Here is an 18010-nt window from a genome sequence, read left to right on the forward strand (position 1 = left end):
TGGTTTTGTACAGACATTTCATCCTTGTCTGGTCTGAACTCTGCTGTCTCTGAAAGTCCCTTTGGGTATACAGAATGTTAAATTAACTAATGCTGGGCACATTTCCTGTCTGTCTGTCTGTCTTTATATTCAGATAAAGTATTAAATTATGTAAACATACTGTTAGTATTTTAAGTCAAAACGCAGTTCAGAATGACCACTTATTGATATCTGTCTGTCTGCCTTTCTCTCTATATCTATCTACACTGTAAAAAGTGATAAGTTGACTTAACTTAAAAAAATTGAGGAAACCTGTTGCCTTCAATTTTTTAAGTAAATGATAATTTAAAAAAGTTAAGTGAATTGTCAAGTTCACTTAACTTTTTTAAATTATTATTTACTTAATAGTTTTAAGGCAACGGGTTTCCTAAATTTTAAGTTAAGTCAACTTATCACTTTTTACAGTGTATCTATCCCTGTCTGTCTGTCTGTCTATCTCTCTTTATATCCAGATAAAGTATTGTAAGTCAGAACGCAGTTCAGAATGACCGTTTATTGAAACTACGCTGCTAACCAACTGACAATTTATAAGTCTGATTTATATATATATATATATATAACAACAGCACCCACATTTAAATATTAAAATGCCTATATGCTAAATTTGACGTGTTCAGCAGAAAAAGGTAAAATGTAATGTCATTTGTCACAACAGCTTATTTTGATAAACTAGCAAAAAAATTTTTTTTTTTTTTTGAGGTCTCACTTTTTTTGATTAATGCACTGTTGTCTGTTATAAGTGAACTGACACTCCCTTCATCAACTCAAAGGGAAACAATGCAGAACACTGGCTGTAGGATTGCACGTGGGTTGATCATTTAGTCATGTTTATGCCACAGAGATCAGGTATTTGGCTATCATTTGGGACATGCGGAAAATGGGACTGGGGAAAAAGAGTGAGTAAGAATGAATGACTGGGAAAAGAGTGCAAGTTAACACGGAGCCCCAGGCAAAAAAAGAAAAAAAAGAGGAGGACAAATATGTTCCAGGGTGGGGGAGTAAACAAGGCAAACTGTTACACAAAGAGAAAGACGTAAAAGTTGAGAGGGAGGGAAGAAGGTGTATGTGGGACTGGGAGGAGACCAAAGTGGATATGTATGATCTCACAGAGCCTCTCTTTTACAGCTCTCTCTCCTGTTGATTGGCCGAGAGATCTGCCAGTCACAGCACTTCCTCCTGGGCTCTGCGAGGTTCAAACAGTAGGGAGGTGGAGGCAGGGGGAAGAGGGAGTGTCCTCAGTAGTTTTCTCACTGAGGCACAGCAGACACGGCTCAACACGACAAGAAACTGAAACACAGTCTGACTTGCAAAGCAAGCCTAACCAGGAGCTCTCTCCGGCTTATTTCCTGTGCTTGGAGGCCATCTTGAGTTGACTGCTATAGGCGTTTGTTTGCTTTTCTCATTTGTTACAGTTTCTTTTTTGTCCCCAGTGTGTTTCCTTGAAGTTTGGACTTCAGTTCTTCAAAGCTGCTTTGGAGTAGTGAGGGAACAGGAAGCAGCAGCAGCAGGAGGAGGAGGAGGAGGAGAAGAGGACGGTTAGTTTCAAAGCTAAACTTTATCTGTATTTCTCACCTGCTCCTTCTCTGGAATGAAAGCTGTATAGAGGAGCTTTCCGTGAAAGGGAGGGCGAGAAGAAAGAAGAGCCACTTCCTGGAAAGGGATCAGTTGTTTTCAAGCTCTAGTAGACACGGGACACACAGCAAGGACGGCCACTATTGATGAGTGAGTGACTGCTGGTGTGTGTAGGTGAGTTTGCTGCCTCACACTACCCAGTCTTATCTCTTGACTGTCTTTGACTCTTCGGCATGGCCAACGTCAGTCCCTTCATGTCTCCGGGACCCATGTCCCAGGTCTTCTTCCCCCCGGGGGGTCCATCTCCACCTGGGTCAGTGGTGATGCATCAGGGGACACCGGTTTCTGTCCATAACTCTCAAACCCCAGGGTTTCCTGCAGTGGACATGGGGGTTGCCCCGGGTCCCGGCGGGGCATCTGGAATAACGTCTGGGCCTCCGGCACCAGCCGGTGTCTCCTTCATGATACAGATTGGGCTTACTAGAGAATCTGTGCTTCTACCCCAGACTGCAGACCTGGCCTACGTCAAACAAATTTCTTGCTCAATTGTGGATCAAAAGGTAAGCACCACCCAGTGCGTTGTGCTTTGATGCTGTATGCACTAGCACTATTGCACAGCTGAAAAATGTGAGCGAGTTTGTGTTTGGAGCTACAGCAGTTTATATTGGAAATTTAGTGGTTTACCTTCAGGTCTTTTAAAGTGATTTTCAATGCACCCAGACTTCAAAGATTTTCGATTGTATTTTTGGATGATTTCATTAGAGCAAAAGTTGTCCTTTTCTGCAATGTCAATTTTTCTCCAGTCCTTCCAATTCAAACCGTGCATGACAAAAATATTTCTTACTTAGCTCAGTGACCACAGAAATATGTGATGCATGCAGAGCATGCTGTGGTAAAGTATGGCAACTCTTTTCTCAGTTTCAGCAGTTCTCCACAGAAAAATCCCACACCGATGTGTACGTTGCCAATGATGGCACTGATATGTAAGGTTGTAAGAATAGTCCAAGCAATAGTCCAAGCATTGTTGATTAAATTGCCAAATGTCAAACCCTCCAAGTGGGCCAAGTTACCTGAATGAAGCCCTTGATGTAAAAATTAGATTCACTTAATATCTTAGTCTAGCACAGAATGTCCAGAACCCATTTCTGCAGTAATGGAACAAAAAACAGGCCATCCATTTCGTGACTGCCCTTACCTCAAATCTGCATTAGTGCCTAACAACTGAGATTTTATCAGCCAGTCAGACTGTGAGATGATTTGATTATCGGATTTCCATGCCCTGGGCAATGACAAGGGTCATCTTAAAAAGGTTAAAAAGGAGGTTTTTTTTTTCTTTCCTCCATGGAAGCATTTACCATACTTTATCCAATAGAGCTTTGCAGTCACTAGTGGAAAGTCAGGCTTGAGTTCTGTTATCCATGTGAAGGTGAATGTCTTGATCAGTTGCTATGAAGAGAACTTGTTTTAAACGTTGCCCCAGAAGGGAATCTGCAAAATAATATAAATATGATTTGGACTTGGGGAAACATTGACCATCATGTTTTTCCTATTAACTCACAAATCAGTTGATTACAACAAGTCCTTTGTTGTGTCCTTTGGATTGGGTGATTTGTGAGCTTGGATTTTGACTCCTTCCCTCATCTCCCCTTGGCGTCAGACAGAGTGAGTCACAGTGTTCCCTCTCTGTTTATTCAAATGGCTCCCTCTGTTCCATGGACACTTTTTTCCATTCACTTGGAAGGTAATGTGGCGGCATCACTCAGTTCCTCCCTCTAGGCATTATTTATCCTCTTCTAGAACAAGTTTTCCTTTCCCTCAATCCCTAAAGAACTACAAAACTGTGCTGCCATCTATGTAATGCATAATTAAAACATCTGTGGGCTGTCCCTTTTGTTCCTTGCCCAGCCTATTTCCCTGCTGGTCCAACACGCAAGCAAGCCATTGTCCATGGGATAAAGAGGAGGAAATGAAGCCTGTTTCCTCCCTAAGTAGGAGGCCATGGTGTGTCCTCCGCCTCTGAACCGCTCCCTTTGGCTTCCTGCTGGAGTTTGTTTTCTAACTGCAGGTTCACAGACAATGCTGTTACTTCCATATCCATGCAACACACCTTTAAAGAGTTTAAGACTTTTTTTTTTTTTTTTGCCTACAGACAGATTTCTGCACATTTGCATAGATTTTGGTGTCTAGTGATACTGTATATAGGCTTAAAATGAAACAAATGGTTGAGGGTTAAGTCGCATGTCGTCCCCTAGAGAGGAATGTGTGTGGTTTTATCTGAATCCCAGGAGAAGGAGCACTCCATCAATCTGTTCACCCACCTCTGGCCATGTATTCTAGGGCTGGGGTGATAATAGTAGAAAGAGGGCAGATTAGTGGTTGTGTTTTCAGTGGTTTGGGGAAGAACAAATGGGCAAGTCCTCCTTAAAATAATATGTAATTAAAATCACAGTTTACAGTAAGCATGTGAATCAGTTTATACTAAACAGAAGAAAGTTAAACAGTACAAAAACATATTTTTGACCTGTGTACCAAACGCTCATGCAGTGGACTGTAACCAGCGTTGAAACAAGGTTATGGACATCTCAACTCCACCACGCTGTAGATCCATTCTGGATCAATAGGTTAAGGAGGTTAGATATCAGACTGTGAATCCCCATTCTTGAGGGAAGAAGACTTTTAAGGACACTCCTGAGGAAATGTCAGCAGCTAGCGTAAAATCACTACTTGTTTGTTTCTTACAAATGTGGCCACTGTAAAGCACACAGTGTCTGATATCAGGGGAGTTACAGGTAATTCTGCACCGTGCAACTCCCACATGCTATAGTCATCTCACTCCGGCTCATTTGCATGGCTACGGAGAGTCTTTGCATGGAAGAACCGTATTTCCTGGCAAAAATTACCGCTGTGTGCTCGCCACCATTTGACTATTCAAAACACATTTGCTCAACAGGAAATGAACGACAAAAGTGAAAAGAGAAAAGACAAGAGACGCAATCTTTGACATTGTGTTTTGTTAGGGTTATTTTCTTAGCTGAGCTAAGAGCTGTTTTGCATTTAATTTTAATGTTGAAGATTTAGATAAGAGTTGCTGGTCCTTAGATAAGAAGAAATCTGCTCAAGTTCTTCTTTGATTTGATGTACAGTGAATGTTGTGTGTTATGTGAACAGACTGTTTTATATGTTATATACTAAATTATGTATTAATTTAATAATGTAAATCCATAGATAGTATGCAGCAAATGAGAATTAGAGATAATAATAAAAAATACCTTGAATAAGCAATAAAACAAAAATATGATGTGGCAAATGTAATGGCCATTAAATGGCTCCCAATTACAAGATTATTTGATGTGAAATAGATTTTTCTTGCCTGTGACACTTCAATTCAGCACCTAACAAAAACACATTTCCAGGTGTCAAATATAATGGGTTACTCAGTGGTACAGTAGAGCGCCAGCGGCAGATCGCTTTACTCAGACAGGATTTTCTGGCATACACATTTACACTTCTTTTGGCGTTTTCTCCATCATATAGGCCATTATGAAATCCAATACCCTTGTCCCTTATTTGTGCTATGATTTATAGCTGTCTAAGTGTATGCTATGGAAAATGCTTATGGTGTATAATGCAAACTTTGACAAAACAGCCTATTCTTTTAAGCCACACCAAAAAAGGTACTTCCATATTTCGAGTGTACTATGCAAATACCATTGTGTATGATGAATATGGACTACATTGACGACAGTTGGTGTATGTCAAAGTAACATGATATTAGCATATTGTACCAAGGCACAGCCACAGTGATTTTTGTGTACAAATAATGGCAATAGTTTCATAAAAGAAAACAAACAAGATAGGAACAAAAGGAAACTTTTGTTTTATGTCGGGGGTGTGCCCAGATTGCTCTTTCAGCATGTTGGGTGCCCAATTATGAGGTCACAGATGGTTTGTTTCTGTTATCCGGGGCAGTTTGGCTTACCCACAGCACCACAGTTTCCACCAAAATACCATAGTTAACATTGACTGTTAAATAAAACAAAATAAACATTAATTTATTATGAAATGGTGACAACTGGAATTTTACTAGAACGATGCTTGCCTGTGCAAAAAGGGTGTTGTGGCTTTATTACTAGGCTGTACTAGATGCAATGATAGATATTCTTGAAAATTGTAGTGTTAATAAACAACATATTTAGGCCCTGTTTTTTACTTAGCATATCCATTCATTCTAAATAACTACATTTAGCTGGCGGGATATTCACTCAGTTTAGCTCATAGACACACAAACACTGTGTGCAAGACCTTAATTCCACAGCTGGCGCACCTTTTGGTTTTGAAACGTGTTGTTTAATGCCATGCTGTGAGTAAATCGGTATGTAATTAATCCCATTAGGATTATATTCTTTGCAGACCAACCATGGAAGAATGGAGATTTTGTATGGTAATACAAATCAAAGCAGCTTAACTCCGCCATGAAAAGAGCAGAAACGAGTGGTATGAGGTGTCAGACTCGCATGTGCTTGGATTGACTGTAATGTAGGACAGTGTGAACGTTAGGCGTGGGTGGAGTGTGCATGCGAATTTGGAGAAGGTGGAGCAGCGTGTGCATGTGCTATGCGTAAGAACGGAGGTTTTGTGTTGTGTGCTTCCAAGCCGGTTTGCTGCAGAAAGTTAAATGGGTGGGTTACCACAGTGGGTAAACACATGATCTCAGAGTGAGGAGAGAAGTCTGGTTCCAGTCACACTGGCAGACGAGTATTTATGTGTGTTTTCAAATACAGAGCACACTGTTATTGCCTTTAACAAAAAAAAAAAAAAAAGTAGTATTAGCATGTTTTTTTTTTTTTTTTTTTTCAATTCTACTCTGCATATTAATGCATAATATGGTAATCATTCAGTACCATAGTATAGGAATACTTTTTAAGAAAAGATTACAAAAATAATATACTTAAGTGAAACCTGAGTATAATGTTTCCGGACACTTAATTGCATATTAATATCAAATGTACTATAGTTAAATTTATATTAGATGCAACTATTGCTTTTCTGACTCAGAAGTACTTAAAGGGTTAATACACCCAAAAATGAAAATTCTGTCATTAATTGCTCACCCTCCTGTTGTTTCAGACTCGTAAGACCTTTGTTCATGTTCAGAACACAAATGAAGATGCTTTTGACGAAATCCGAGAGCTTTTTGACCCTCCATAGACAAGCAATGCAACTACCACGTTTTTACTGCCGTAATTTTATGAAGCTACGAGTATACTTTTTGTGTGCAAAAAAAACAAAACAAACATAACGACTTTTATTCAACAATTTCTTTTCTTTCGTGTCGGTCTTCATAAAATTACGGTTGAACCACTGATGTCACATGGAATATTTTAATGATGTTCTTACTACCTTTCTGTGCCTTGAACGTGTCAGTTGCGTTGCTGCCTATGGAGGGTCAGAAAGCTCTCGGATTTCATCAAAAATATCTTAATTTGTGTTTTGAGGATGAACAAATGTCTTACGGGTTTGGAACGGCTTAAGGGTGAGTAATTAATGACGGCATTTTCATTTTTGGGTGAACTATCCCTTTAAGTACATCTTTATATGTAATTTCATATTTGCATCTATTGTCTTTGAAACATGGTTACAATGTACTGCTGAATGTACAAACTAGGTATTTATGGTAAACTAAAATATAGTTTAGTGTTATTTCTATTTGGACTTTTACAAATGATGAATTTGCAGGCTATGAATTTACATTTATATTAGGCTATATAAATATACAGTATTTAATCTGCTACAATTATAGTCAAGTACTTTAGTATGTTAGTGAGCGCATGACAAAAGAGTATTAAAGCATAAAACATATACTTTTACTATACGTAATACATTAAACTATACACACAGTAATACTTTTAAGATTTGACATGCACATTCAATACAATTAAGCACACTTCTTTTTCACATGGGCTATTAAAGTACCATAGTATTAGCATCTGATACTATCACTATACCACTGTATCAGCACAATAAGAGTCTCTCAGATCTGATTGAATCAGTCACAAACTCCTTCAAAAGTACTAAAATAATCTTATGAATTTATTAAAACACTAATAGGAGCCCATTCTTTTTAATGACCCCATCACAAAGGCTAGCTGGAAACCGTCTGAATCAGCTCCCTCAAAATAATCATTTAATAACTGGAATTGTAAAACTATTAAATTCTCATTTCTATTCATTTCTATTTTTCTGTTTAAAGTAATAAGGTCCTGAATCGTTGGGGGCTCTGGGGATCATTGTGGCATTCCTATTGGCTTACCTGCTTCATCATCCTGACGCCTGGGCCACAAAAGCCCATTTCAGCACAGTGGAGCACAAACTCCATTTAGTCCCCTGGCTGAGTCCCCTCCGCCCTCTTCTCCCCTTCGCTTGCCAGCCATGCCTCTCGTGTTACTGTTCGCTTGAATAAAAAAAGGCTGCTTTGTTTTCCGAGCCCTTGCCTCAGCCCCGGGCAGCACACAGAAGTTTGTGGGCTTAATGAAATCACTGTGTGTGTGTGTGTTTGCACTGCAGTGTGTGTGATTTTTGCATCTAAACCCAACATGTTGAGTTCAGAAGGTGGACGGCTCTGGTCCCACTTTCAGAGGCTGTTGTTGTTGCTGTGCATTTGAAAAGATGTCTTGCTTCAAATTCACTTTGTCAATGTTAAATACAACAAAATTGGTGAGCGTACTTAATATTCAACCTCTGCTCACATGTATTTGTTTTGCTGTTGCTCATGACAGAAAATAATTTTGACTCGTCCCTCAGTTACAAAAACAAAACTTGTTAACAGTAACACTGAAAGAGTTTATCAGCCGATTGTATACACATGGAAAAAAAATGATATAGATTTCAGTTTTCACTCAAAAATTGATAGTAAATTTCACAAATATTTATAAAGAAACAGCAAGTAACGCATTGAATTAAATGTGAAATTTATTTAAAGTATTGGAAAATATTAGAAAAATAGCATAAAGTATTTTCTTGTAAAACAATCTACAATAATCTGTTTTATCTATCTCTTTTTATACAGTGTAGAAGGGTTTAAAAGCAAAAAATAAAAATAACGTGCCTTGTATATTTTTGTTAGGCAGCTTTTATTAATTATTTCATGCAAAATGTGGTATATGTTGTCTGAATTGTCTTTTTGCTTATCTAGACGACTTCTGGTTATGCATTCGCAGCATAATTTCTTGTAACTGCAATTTGTTCCATGGAAAAGTGCTGCAGAGATCATTAAAACATGTAGTTATATCTCTTCTTGAAATCCTATCATACATTTCACAAAGAAAGTACCGGGTGTACTGGTTTAAATAGCCATGAGAGCATTTTTGACATAACTCTGTGGACTGGGTTTGTAAGCAACTCTATCACACACTATTACTGTATAGTTTATACATGCTAAATTTAGCATTTTGAATAGTTTTCCGGTATACAATTCCCACTTAGACATCCGTAGTAAATGCTTTATGTGTCAACACAGTTTTTGTTGGTTTTTATTAACCGAGACGAGTAAAAATAATATCCGTGGCAGATGTTATTGTTTTAGTTTCATTTAACCTAGAATATAGAGTTAAATTTGGTCTACATAAACAGTCTGGTGCTCATGTGAGTGATACTGTACTTGCAACATTTTTATTTAAACTATTTTGTATTAATTATTAAAAAATGTTAATACACATTAAAATGTAAGAAGTTACTTATTTGATACTATATCAATGAATTTGGAATGCTACAGCAGAAATGTGGCAGCGCTGTAAGTATGAAAGTATCATTGGTATTTGCACCAGTCCTGCAGGCTGTCATGCTCTACGTAAATGCTCTAGTCATGTGTGGAATGTAAATTTGGCTTTTACACCCTTTTCCATGACATATTTTCACCTTTGTTATTATATCTGTATTAACTACTCGTGACTAAAGGGAAAGTCGTCTTACACCACATATACAACATGATTGCATGGGGCTGACGCAAGAACATTAAACAGAAAATAGTTGACTTAGTACCTCCACAGACTTTCCCTCATTGCCCTCTTGAACTTGTGAGAACACAAACAGGAAGTCAGGCTCTTAACCCTTATATTCTACATAAACATCACAGAAGTTCACAAACTTAATCCATGGCCTGTTGTAGCTTTTCCCTTTTCTCTTCTCTTAAGTTTATAAGAATGAAGGTTCAATGAAATGGTTTGACGAACACAATTATCTCCTGTCTTGACGTATTTCCTGTCAAAAAAATAAGTTGGAGTGGCACTTATTGAAGGGATCTTTTTATTTTGAGTAGCTAATAGCCTTTAGCTTACAGCTTATCAAAAACATCATATGCTACATGCTATTGCTAGTCCTTTGCAGTTTAGAGAGATTTGAAAGAATTATTTTACATTCTAGAGAGCATTTTATCAGACAAGTAGCCTAATTTTTACATATGTAAGTCTTATGTTTTGCATATATCTCCTAGAAGTTTGTTTTGTCATGTCTTTTAGTTAGCATATATAAAAATTATTAGCATATAGCTAACTAATTGCTAATAATGCTAAATAGGCTTATAACTGAACTAAAAGCCACACAACCTTGATTTATGGCGTATTTAATTGCTTTTGCTTCCTTATGAGACAATGTACTTATATTTCACCTTGTAAAAGAAAAGAAGCTGCACACTTTGTATAAAAAGAGTACTTATGTATATAATATAGTTTAAAATAATATAGTTAAGTGCAAAATAAATGTAATGTTTCTGTGCATGTTACTTGCAATTAAGTAGGCTATGTATTTATATATGATTTCATAATTACTTATATTGTCTTTGAAATATGGTTATGTTAAACTAAAATATACTTTAATGTCTTTTTCATTAAAATTTGCAATGTATTAAAAATAATTACACATTTGTAATGATGAAGGTGCAATTTTCTATGAACTTGATATAGTGTTGTATTACACTACAGTTAAATTTATAATCAACATGCTTAAGTTTGTTAATCTAAATAAGTGTACTTTAAAGCATGACAAAAGTCTATTGAACATAATTTGAAATGCATTTTAAAGTAAAACTTTTAATTTGATATTATTACAAAGTGCAAAAATGTATAGGCCACTTAAATCCTGAAAGTGTATTCTATGCGGCCGTTTAATTTGATTAATATTATATCATATGCAAACATAGTAGTTTGTTTGTTTTAATTATAGTTTTAAGTTTTGAAGTACGTTACAAGAGCACATTCAATACAGTAATGCAACAGTTCCTTTTCACATGGCACTACCTTGATAGTGGTTCAGATTTGCATAGCTAAGTACTCCTTTAGTTTGTTGTGTTTTAGCCTATGCTAGGGGACTATCTGTTGCACAAGTGGAACAGGGTGGAGGATAGCCTTAAAGAGCCAAGCTCAGTAGAATAGAATCTTTTGTCATGTTGTGCTCCAACTGACCTCAGCGTTGTGTTTGTTGTTGTGAATCAGCTGCTGACATCACCCGTTTATTGCGTCATCTCTTGCGACGGGGAATTCTCATTCACTCTTGTCACTCAGGTTGTTAGGCTATGCCTTTGCGCAAAAAAACTTGGCATTTCTGATATGTTTCTCAACTTGCACTGTCCTATGACATCACACGACCTAAAAATAACCCAACTAGCTAAAAGCATTTGTTCCATCACGCACAAACACAATGGCCGGTGAAATTCCCGTGCTGAGCCAAGCAGTTGTTGGCTGCTAATGAGTGCAGTGCGTTGACGTCTTTACGCCGCAATTGCCATGGCACCGTTTCATTTAACGTCAATATCTGCCAAAATCCCTGGGAAGTTTTTATTTTAGCTGGTAACAGAAGACTATTTCAAAGGTGATGACGGTAGAAGCCAAAGTTGCGGCCAAGGGTGTTGTCTCAAACTTTATTATGTTGTATTGCGTTATTTTTATTGTTATTTTAAAGAGGAGTCTTTTTACTGTCTTTTCCAAGTGATGTTTGCAACATTGTTAAAACATTTGCATGCTTGACCTCCAATTCCTACAAACATTAAGCCACAGTCCAGTTTCTGTGATTCATTTAACTTCATAATGTCACAATGAAACAAATGCTTATGAGAGAAATGGTTTTGAAAGGGTTATCTTTGTGAAATGGTAAGTGTATAAACTCTACTGATTGGAAACAAAACCAGTATGTTGCAAACAATAGGGCATTGTTCCTAATATTCATTCAATCCGGTCGGCCACTTTACACAATAATCTCCTTTTGCTTCATACATACCCTTGTGGAAAAAGTAGCCTACATTTTAGTATATTTGTAAAAAGAGTATATATACAGTATATATACACACACACACACACACACACACACACGTTTGTTTTTGTGAAAAGTGGGGACATCCCATAGGCGTAATGGTTTTTATACTGTACTTACTGTATGTGCTATTGCCCTACACCTAAACCTACCCCTTACAGGAGACTGTGCATTTCAACTTTCCCCAAAGAAAACTCACTCTGTGTGATTCATAAGCGTTTTGAAAAGTGGGTACATGGGTCAATGTCCTGAAAAGTCACCTTTTCCTTGTAATACCTGTCATACCTTTGTCATTATACAAATCTATGTCCTGACTTTTCACAAAAAAACACACACACACACACACACACACACATATATATACATACACACACACGTGTATATATTTGTGTATATATATGTGTGTGTGTGTGTGTGTGTATGTATATGTGTGTATATATATATATATATATTAATTACAAATATGTAATGGTATTGCAATTCGGTACTTTTAAAATATATTAACTTTAAATGTAAATTAAACTAAATATTTTTGACAGGTCACTTATAAGGTACTTATGACACAAGGTACCTTCACAAAAAGTTTTTTTTTTCTTTTCATTTTCCAAATTTCTATGTATTAAACTTATGTCTCAAACCTCATTTACCAGGAGGGTGGAGATTGACAAAAGGGTCAATTTTTATAGAATTTTATGTGCCTTTTTCAAATAGAGTTGGAAATGTTGTAATTACGAGTTCCGAGCACATAAATGACAGAGTAAAGTCATAAGCTTGATGATACACTGATCTATAAAATAGATAATATCAGATAGCCTATATACATTATGTATTTATACAATACATATATAAAGATAAGTAAGTGGACAACAAGTTTAGCAAATTATAATGACATATTTTGCATGTTATTTAAATTTTACATGCTATATTTCAATCCTTTTAAAATGTTACACAAACATTTACTTGTAATATCAAGTATTAACAAGTGATGGGAATTTTTTTTTTTTTTTAATTCAGATTAATTTTTTTTCACAGTATGATTCTTTGGTCTCATTTAAGCTACATCTGTGTTATGTTTCCGACTAGAATGTGCGACATGTCATAAAAACGGATGCTGTACTCATTGGTGTGAATCTCAGGTGCACTTGTAGGCTGATATTTTTTTATTTTTTACAATTTTCTGTCAGTGAAGACAAGCTGATAAATTTCACCCAAATGTCACCTACCATAGATCCAGCTCAGAATATCATAAAATCTGGGTCAGTAATTATGATGTCATCTACCTTGCTCGTTTATATTCTTTATATTGTTCGACTGTAGTAATAATCACTGTGGAAATAATATCTTTAGCAATTATATTGCCATCTGAGTAGCACTTACTGCTTCTGGCATGATTCAGTGGTTGAGTGAGTTGATCAACTGATCAGTGAAGTCTGGGTAACAGCATATTCAGGCCTTGTGTTTTTAAAGAGCTCAGGCCTTTGTTTTTGTTCATTTAAAAGATAATATTGAAATAAGTTTGTTTGAACATCTCTTAACAGATTTAATAACTTCCGTTTAATCTGCTTGTGGCATTTGAAGCTGCATGTTCAAAGTACATTTATCTACGTCCTCTAGATAAATTCAAACCGCACCATCAAAGGAGAACATCTTGCTTTATTGACTGCAATGTCTCAGAGAACTTGATACATGCAGGTTTCACATTTGACTTCAGTGCTGTTTTTAGGGCCTTGTGAACTCATTTTCAAATAAAGCAGCAGTGCTGGGCATGAAAAGCCACATAAACTGTTTGTGTGTATTGTAAACTAGATATATAGAAAGGAAATGGTGGTGGTGGTGATGATGAAAAGCGGAACTTGCATCTATTAGTTCATGTTTCGCTCTTCTCTGTTGCTATTTTGGAGTCAGATTCTCATGCTGTCACACAGTTTTCTCTCAGTTTGGCGAACATGTAGTTTTTTTTTTTTACACAGCCACACCTTTCTTCCACCTGCTGTAATGTAGATTGGCTCAACACATGGGTCAGAGATGGAGCTGTACAGTGTTTACTGATTTTAATAAAGTAAATGCAAGAATAACTTTTTATATTATTAGTAACGTTTCTGTTTAAAAAAAAAAAAAACTGTCCTGAAGCAACTTGGGTTTTATCTATCTATCTATCTATCTATCTATCTATCTATCTATCTATCTATCTATCTATCTATCTATCTATCTATCTATCTATCTATCTATCTATCTATCTATCTATCTATCTATCTATCTATCTATCTATCTATCTATCTATCTATCTATCCTTATCTATCCTTATCTATCTATCCTTATCTATCTATCTATCTATCTATCCTTATCTATCTATCTATCTATCCTTATCTATCTATCTATCTATCCTTATCTATCTATCTATCTATCTATCTATCTATCTATCTATCCTTATCTATCTATCTATCTATCTATCTATCATCTATCTATCTATCTATCATCTATCTATCTATCTATCCTTATCTATCTATCTATCTATCCTTATCTATCTATCTATCTATCCTTATCTATCTATCTATCTATCCTTATCTATCTATCTATCCTTAAAACGATCTCACTGATTTACTAGTATAATTTCATCCATTCTGTTTTTGGCCATATAAATATTCGCAAATAGACCAAATTGCATATTTTTGCTCAGTTATGAGCTTAATATTCTCCTATATCATACTACATGAACCATAAAAGACTGATGTATCAAATATGATATAAAAAAAATATTATTTTTCAATGTATGTTTGGTGTATATATATATATATATTGTGTACACAGTACATATGTATATAAATATACACACATTGGTGTTGTCAAATGATTAATCGCGATTGATCGCATACAAAATAAACATTTTTGTTTGCATAATATGTGTGTTCTGTGTATGTTTATTATTTATATATAAATACACACACAGTGTATATATTTAGAAAATATTGACATGTATTTACGTGTCTATATTTATATTCATATAATTTATATTATAAATAAAAATATTAAATATATAAACATAACCTATTTTTCTGAAATATATACATGAATGTGTGTGTATTTATATATACATAATAAATATACACAGCATACATATAACCCTCAGATTGAACCTTGGTCACTACAGTAGACAGATATTTGGAAGCCATTTTGAACCATTTAAGATGTAGCATCATGTCCCAATCACCAACTGGCGAACCCCCAAAGTGTTGTCTACGATTCCATTTTAATTGTCTTTTTATCTATTTTTTTTGTTTTGAGATATCGCATAATATATTCAAAATGGCGGCGGGAAAAGGGGATGCACCATGTACCTTGGGAATAAGTGTTAAATACTTTTATTCTCAGAAAACCAGACAGGTCCAAAAAATATTTTTCAGTTAAATAGGATGTCATAAATAGATTCATCCAGATTTTAACAATATTTTTCTTGTACATTTTTCTTCTTCTGTGATATATCTGTAGTTATATCTGTCCACTACAAGGGTATAAATCTACCTATGGGCCTATATGTAGGTTCTGCCTTATTTTCTATGTTTTATTAAAATTATGATATAATTTACACTTGAATGGTTTTATTGAACAGAAATATTAATTAGTCTTCTACTATTTCATATGTCAGGATATACAGGGTTAATAAAGCTTCTCTTGCACTTAATACATTTTGAATTTTAGGCTACAATGTAAACTTGAGATTGGTTCTAGAATAAAACCATCTTGATTAAAAATAGAAAATAAAAATCCAGATCTCTGCAAAGGCTAAGGTGAATCATTCTGAATACATAAGCATAAAATGCCAAAATAGTCCATTCCTATGTTGCCATGGCACTCCTAAGAGTCTCTCTGGTTTCACACTGTCTCTAAACACTATAAAGCAGGTCTTAGAGATCTGAATTGGAGCAATGGGCATTTCCATTACAATTAGTTGATGTTTGGATAGCACACAAAGGGCAATCTAAGGAAAAAGTGGCTTCTTGTTCCATTATTGAGTTTGTTTGGTAAGAACGAGGCCTTGACGTGTGGGAATAATCACAGACTGAAGTGGGTCATGGTGTTGCAACCATTCATTCTAAAGCTGCTGTGGCCAAACTGTTCACATTCTCAAACCATGGTCGTGGTCATGTGACCATGATCCTATCACAGAATGAAGCCACAAGTGGTTTAAAGTGGTCCGTAAATGAATGTGCTATACGTATATGTGAATGTGTCCATATTGATAGACAGATAGATTAATAATAATGTCTGTTAGTGTCAAAAGACTGGAACTTTCATGTAAGTGTAAATTTTCTTTTCAACAGAAAAAAAAAAAAAATATATATATATATGTATATATATATATAAATGATATACATAAAATATGTGTGTATGTGTATGTATGTATATATATATATTTATTAGTGCTGTCAAACAATCACGATCGTATCCAAAATAAAAGTTTTTGTTTACATAATATATATGTATGTGTGATGTGTATATTATGTATATTTAAATACACACACATACGGTATGTATTTTGAAAATATTTACATGTTTATGCATTTATATATTCATATTCTTATAGTTTATATTATATAAAAATATATTTAATATATAAACACAACATATTTTCTCAAATATATACATGCATGTGTTTGTATTTATATATACATAATAAATATAAATAGTACACACACATATATTATGTAAACAAAACCCTTTATTTTGGATACGATTAATTGCGATATATATTATAATTATTTTATTTGTTTTTTTCCTCAAAAATGTTATAAGACAAAAACAGTGTAAGAATTACAGACAGCTTCAATATGTGCTTTACAGTCTGAGCTGCGAAAAAAAAAAAAAAACCTTAATGAAAAAAGCTGGTCATATTGGGAGATCAGGTGTGCGGTTTATTTGATACTACATTTTTATTAGAAGAAGCTGTTGCCAGATCAGTCCAAATCCCTGGAGCGCACTGGGGATCACCCTTTATTGGCACTTGATAGGTAACACGAGGAGGGAAAATATGTCACACTTGGAAGTGCAAATAAATGTCACTCATCTTTATTGCTTTCAGTCAGTCCAGAGATTTCCAGTATTACATGTAAAGCAGGGCAATGGCTATTTATAGGATGTGTGTTTTTTTTTTTGTTTTTTTTTATGTCAGCGTACTCATGTCTGATGAGACAAGACAGGGTTAAAGTCCTGACGGATGTTGTGAAAGATGTTTGTGTAGACTGCTACTGTGCTGGAGAGGAGAGGAGAGAAGAGAAGGGGCGATGGTTTCCATAATTCATCAGAGTCATAATGGGCGCAGCCGCCTGAGACCATGCGAGAAACACGATCCTAGTCAACACAAAGCACCCTTAGAAACACTGCGCTGTCTCCAAGCAAAGCCCAGGGAATGGAAGATATGATTGCACCAGCGTCTATTGTTTGTGCCACTGTGCAAACATGCATAGGAACAATTGAGGATACATATGTAGCCGAGCGATTTGTGGCCGACAGTTTGGTCTATGGTCCATTTACTGTAAAATGTCTGGAAAAACTTTTTGCTATCAGTTTCATTGACAAATAAAATGAGCACTGGGTTTGTACAAAGTAGTAAGTACCAAGTGCTTGTTGTAGCTAGTTTTAATATGCAGGCAATTGTATGACTCATATTTGAGTGTCTTGTTTTAGACCAGCAAAGTGCATGCTTCATTTACCATGTGACATTGAAAATGAAAATGTTGCCCCTCAGACATGGTTTTCAAATGAGCATGGTTTTTGTTTACATGGGCAAACCTCTTCAATTCATTTAATATGCTGGTTTCCATTTGTAAGATTATTTGTCAGGGCATTTGATTGCTTTGCTGTCATTTTGGTCTTTTTTTCATTTCAATGTTAAGTTTAAGGGTGTACTCGCACTAAGTACGGTTGCCTTGAAATGAGTCCAAGCGCGATTATCCCCCCTCCCCCGCTGGCCTGCACTCACACTTGCACTAAACTTTTCGGGGCCGGAGCACGCTTACGTCATGTGCGAGATAACGGAGAAACCCACTTTCACTAATATTTTGCCTAATAATTAATTAATAATTTATGTTGTGCTTTGATTTTC

At 35.7% G+C, this 18010-nt stretch overlaps 1 protein-coding gene across 1 annotated transcript in view; it reads left to right on the plus strand.

Annotated features, from left to right (window-relative positions):
* The first annotated feature begins 1268 nt into the window (after positions 1-1268).
* Positions 1269-18010, plus strand: part of prkd2 (protein kinase D2) — a 39580-nt gene continuing 22838 nt past the window's right edge. The window contains exon 1 of the mRNA XM_058744790.1: positions 1269-2171. Within this exon, the coding sequence (XP_058600773.1) occupies positions 1845-2171 (327 nt within the window). The 5' untranslated portion in view covers positions 1269-1844. The remainder of the gene's footprint in view (positions 2172-18010) is intronic.

Source organism: Onychostoma macrolepis, chromosome 15, assembly GCF_012432095.1.
Source record: "Onychostoma macrolepis isolate SWU-2019 chromosome 15, ASM1243209v1, whole genome shotgun sequence".
NCBI lineage: Eukaryota > Metazoa > Chordata > Actinopteri > Cypriniformes > Cyprinidae > Onychostoma > Onychostoma macrolepis.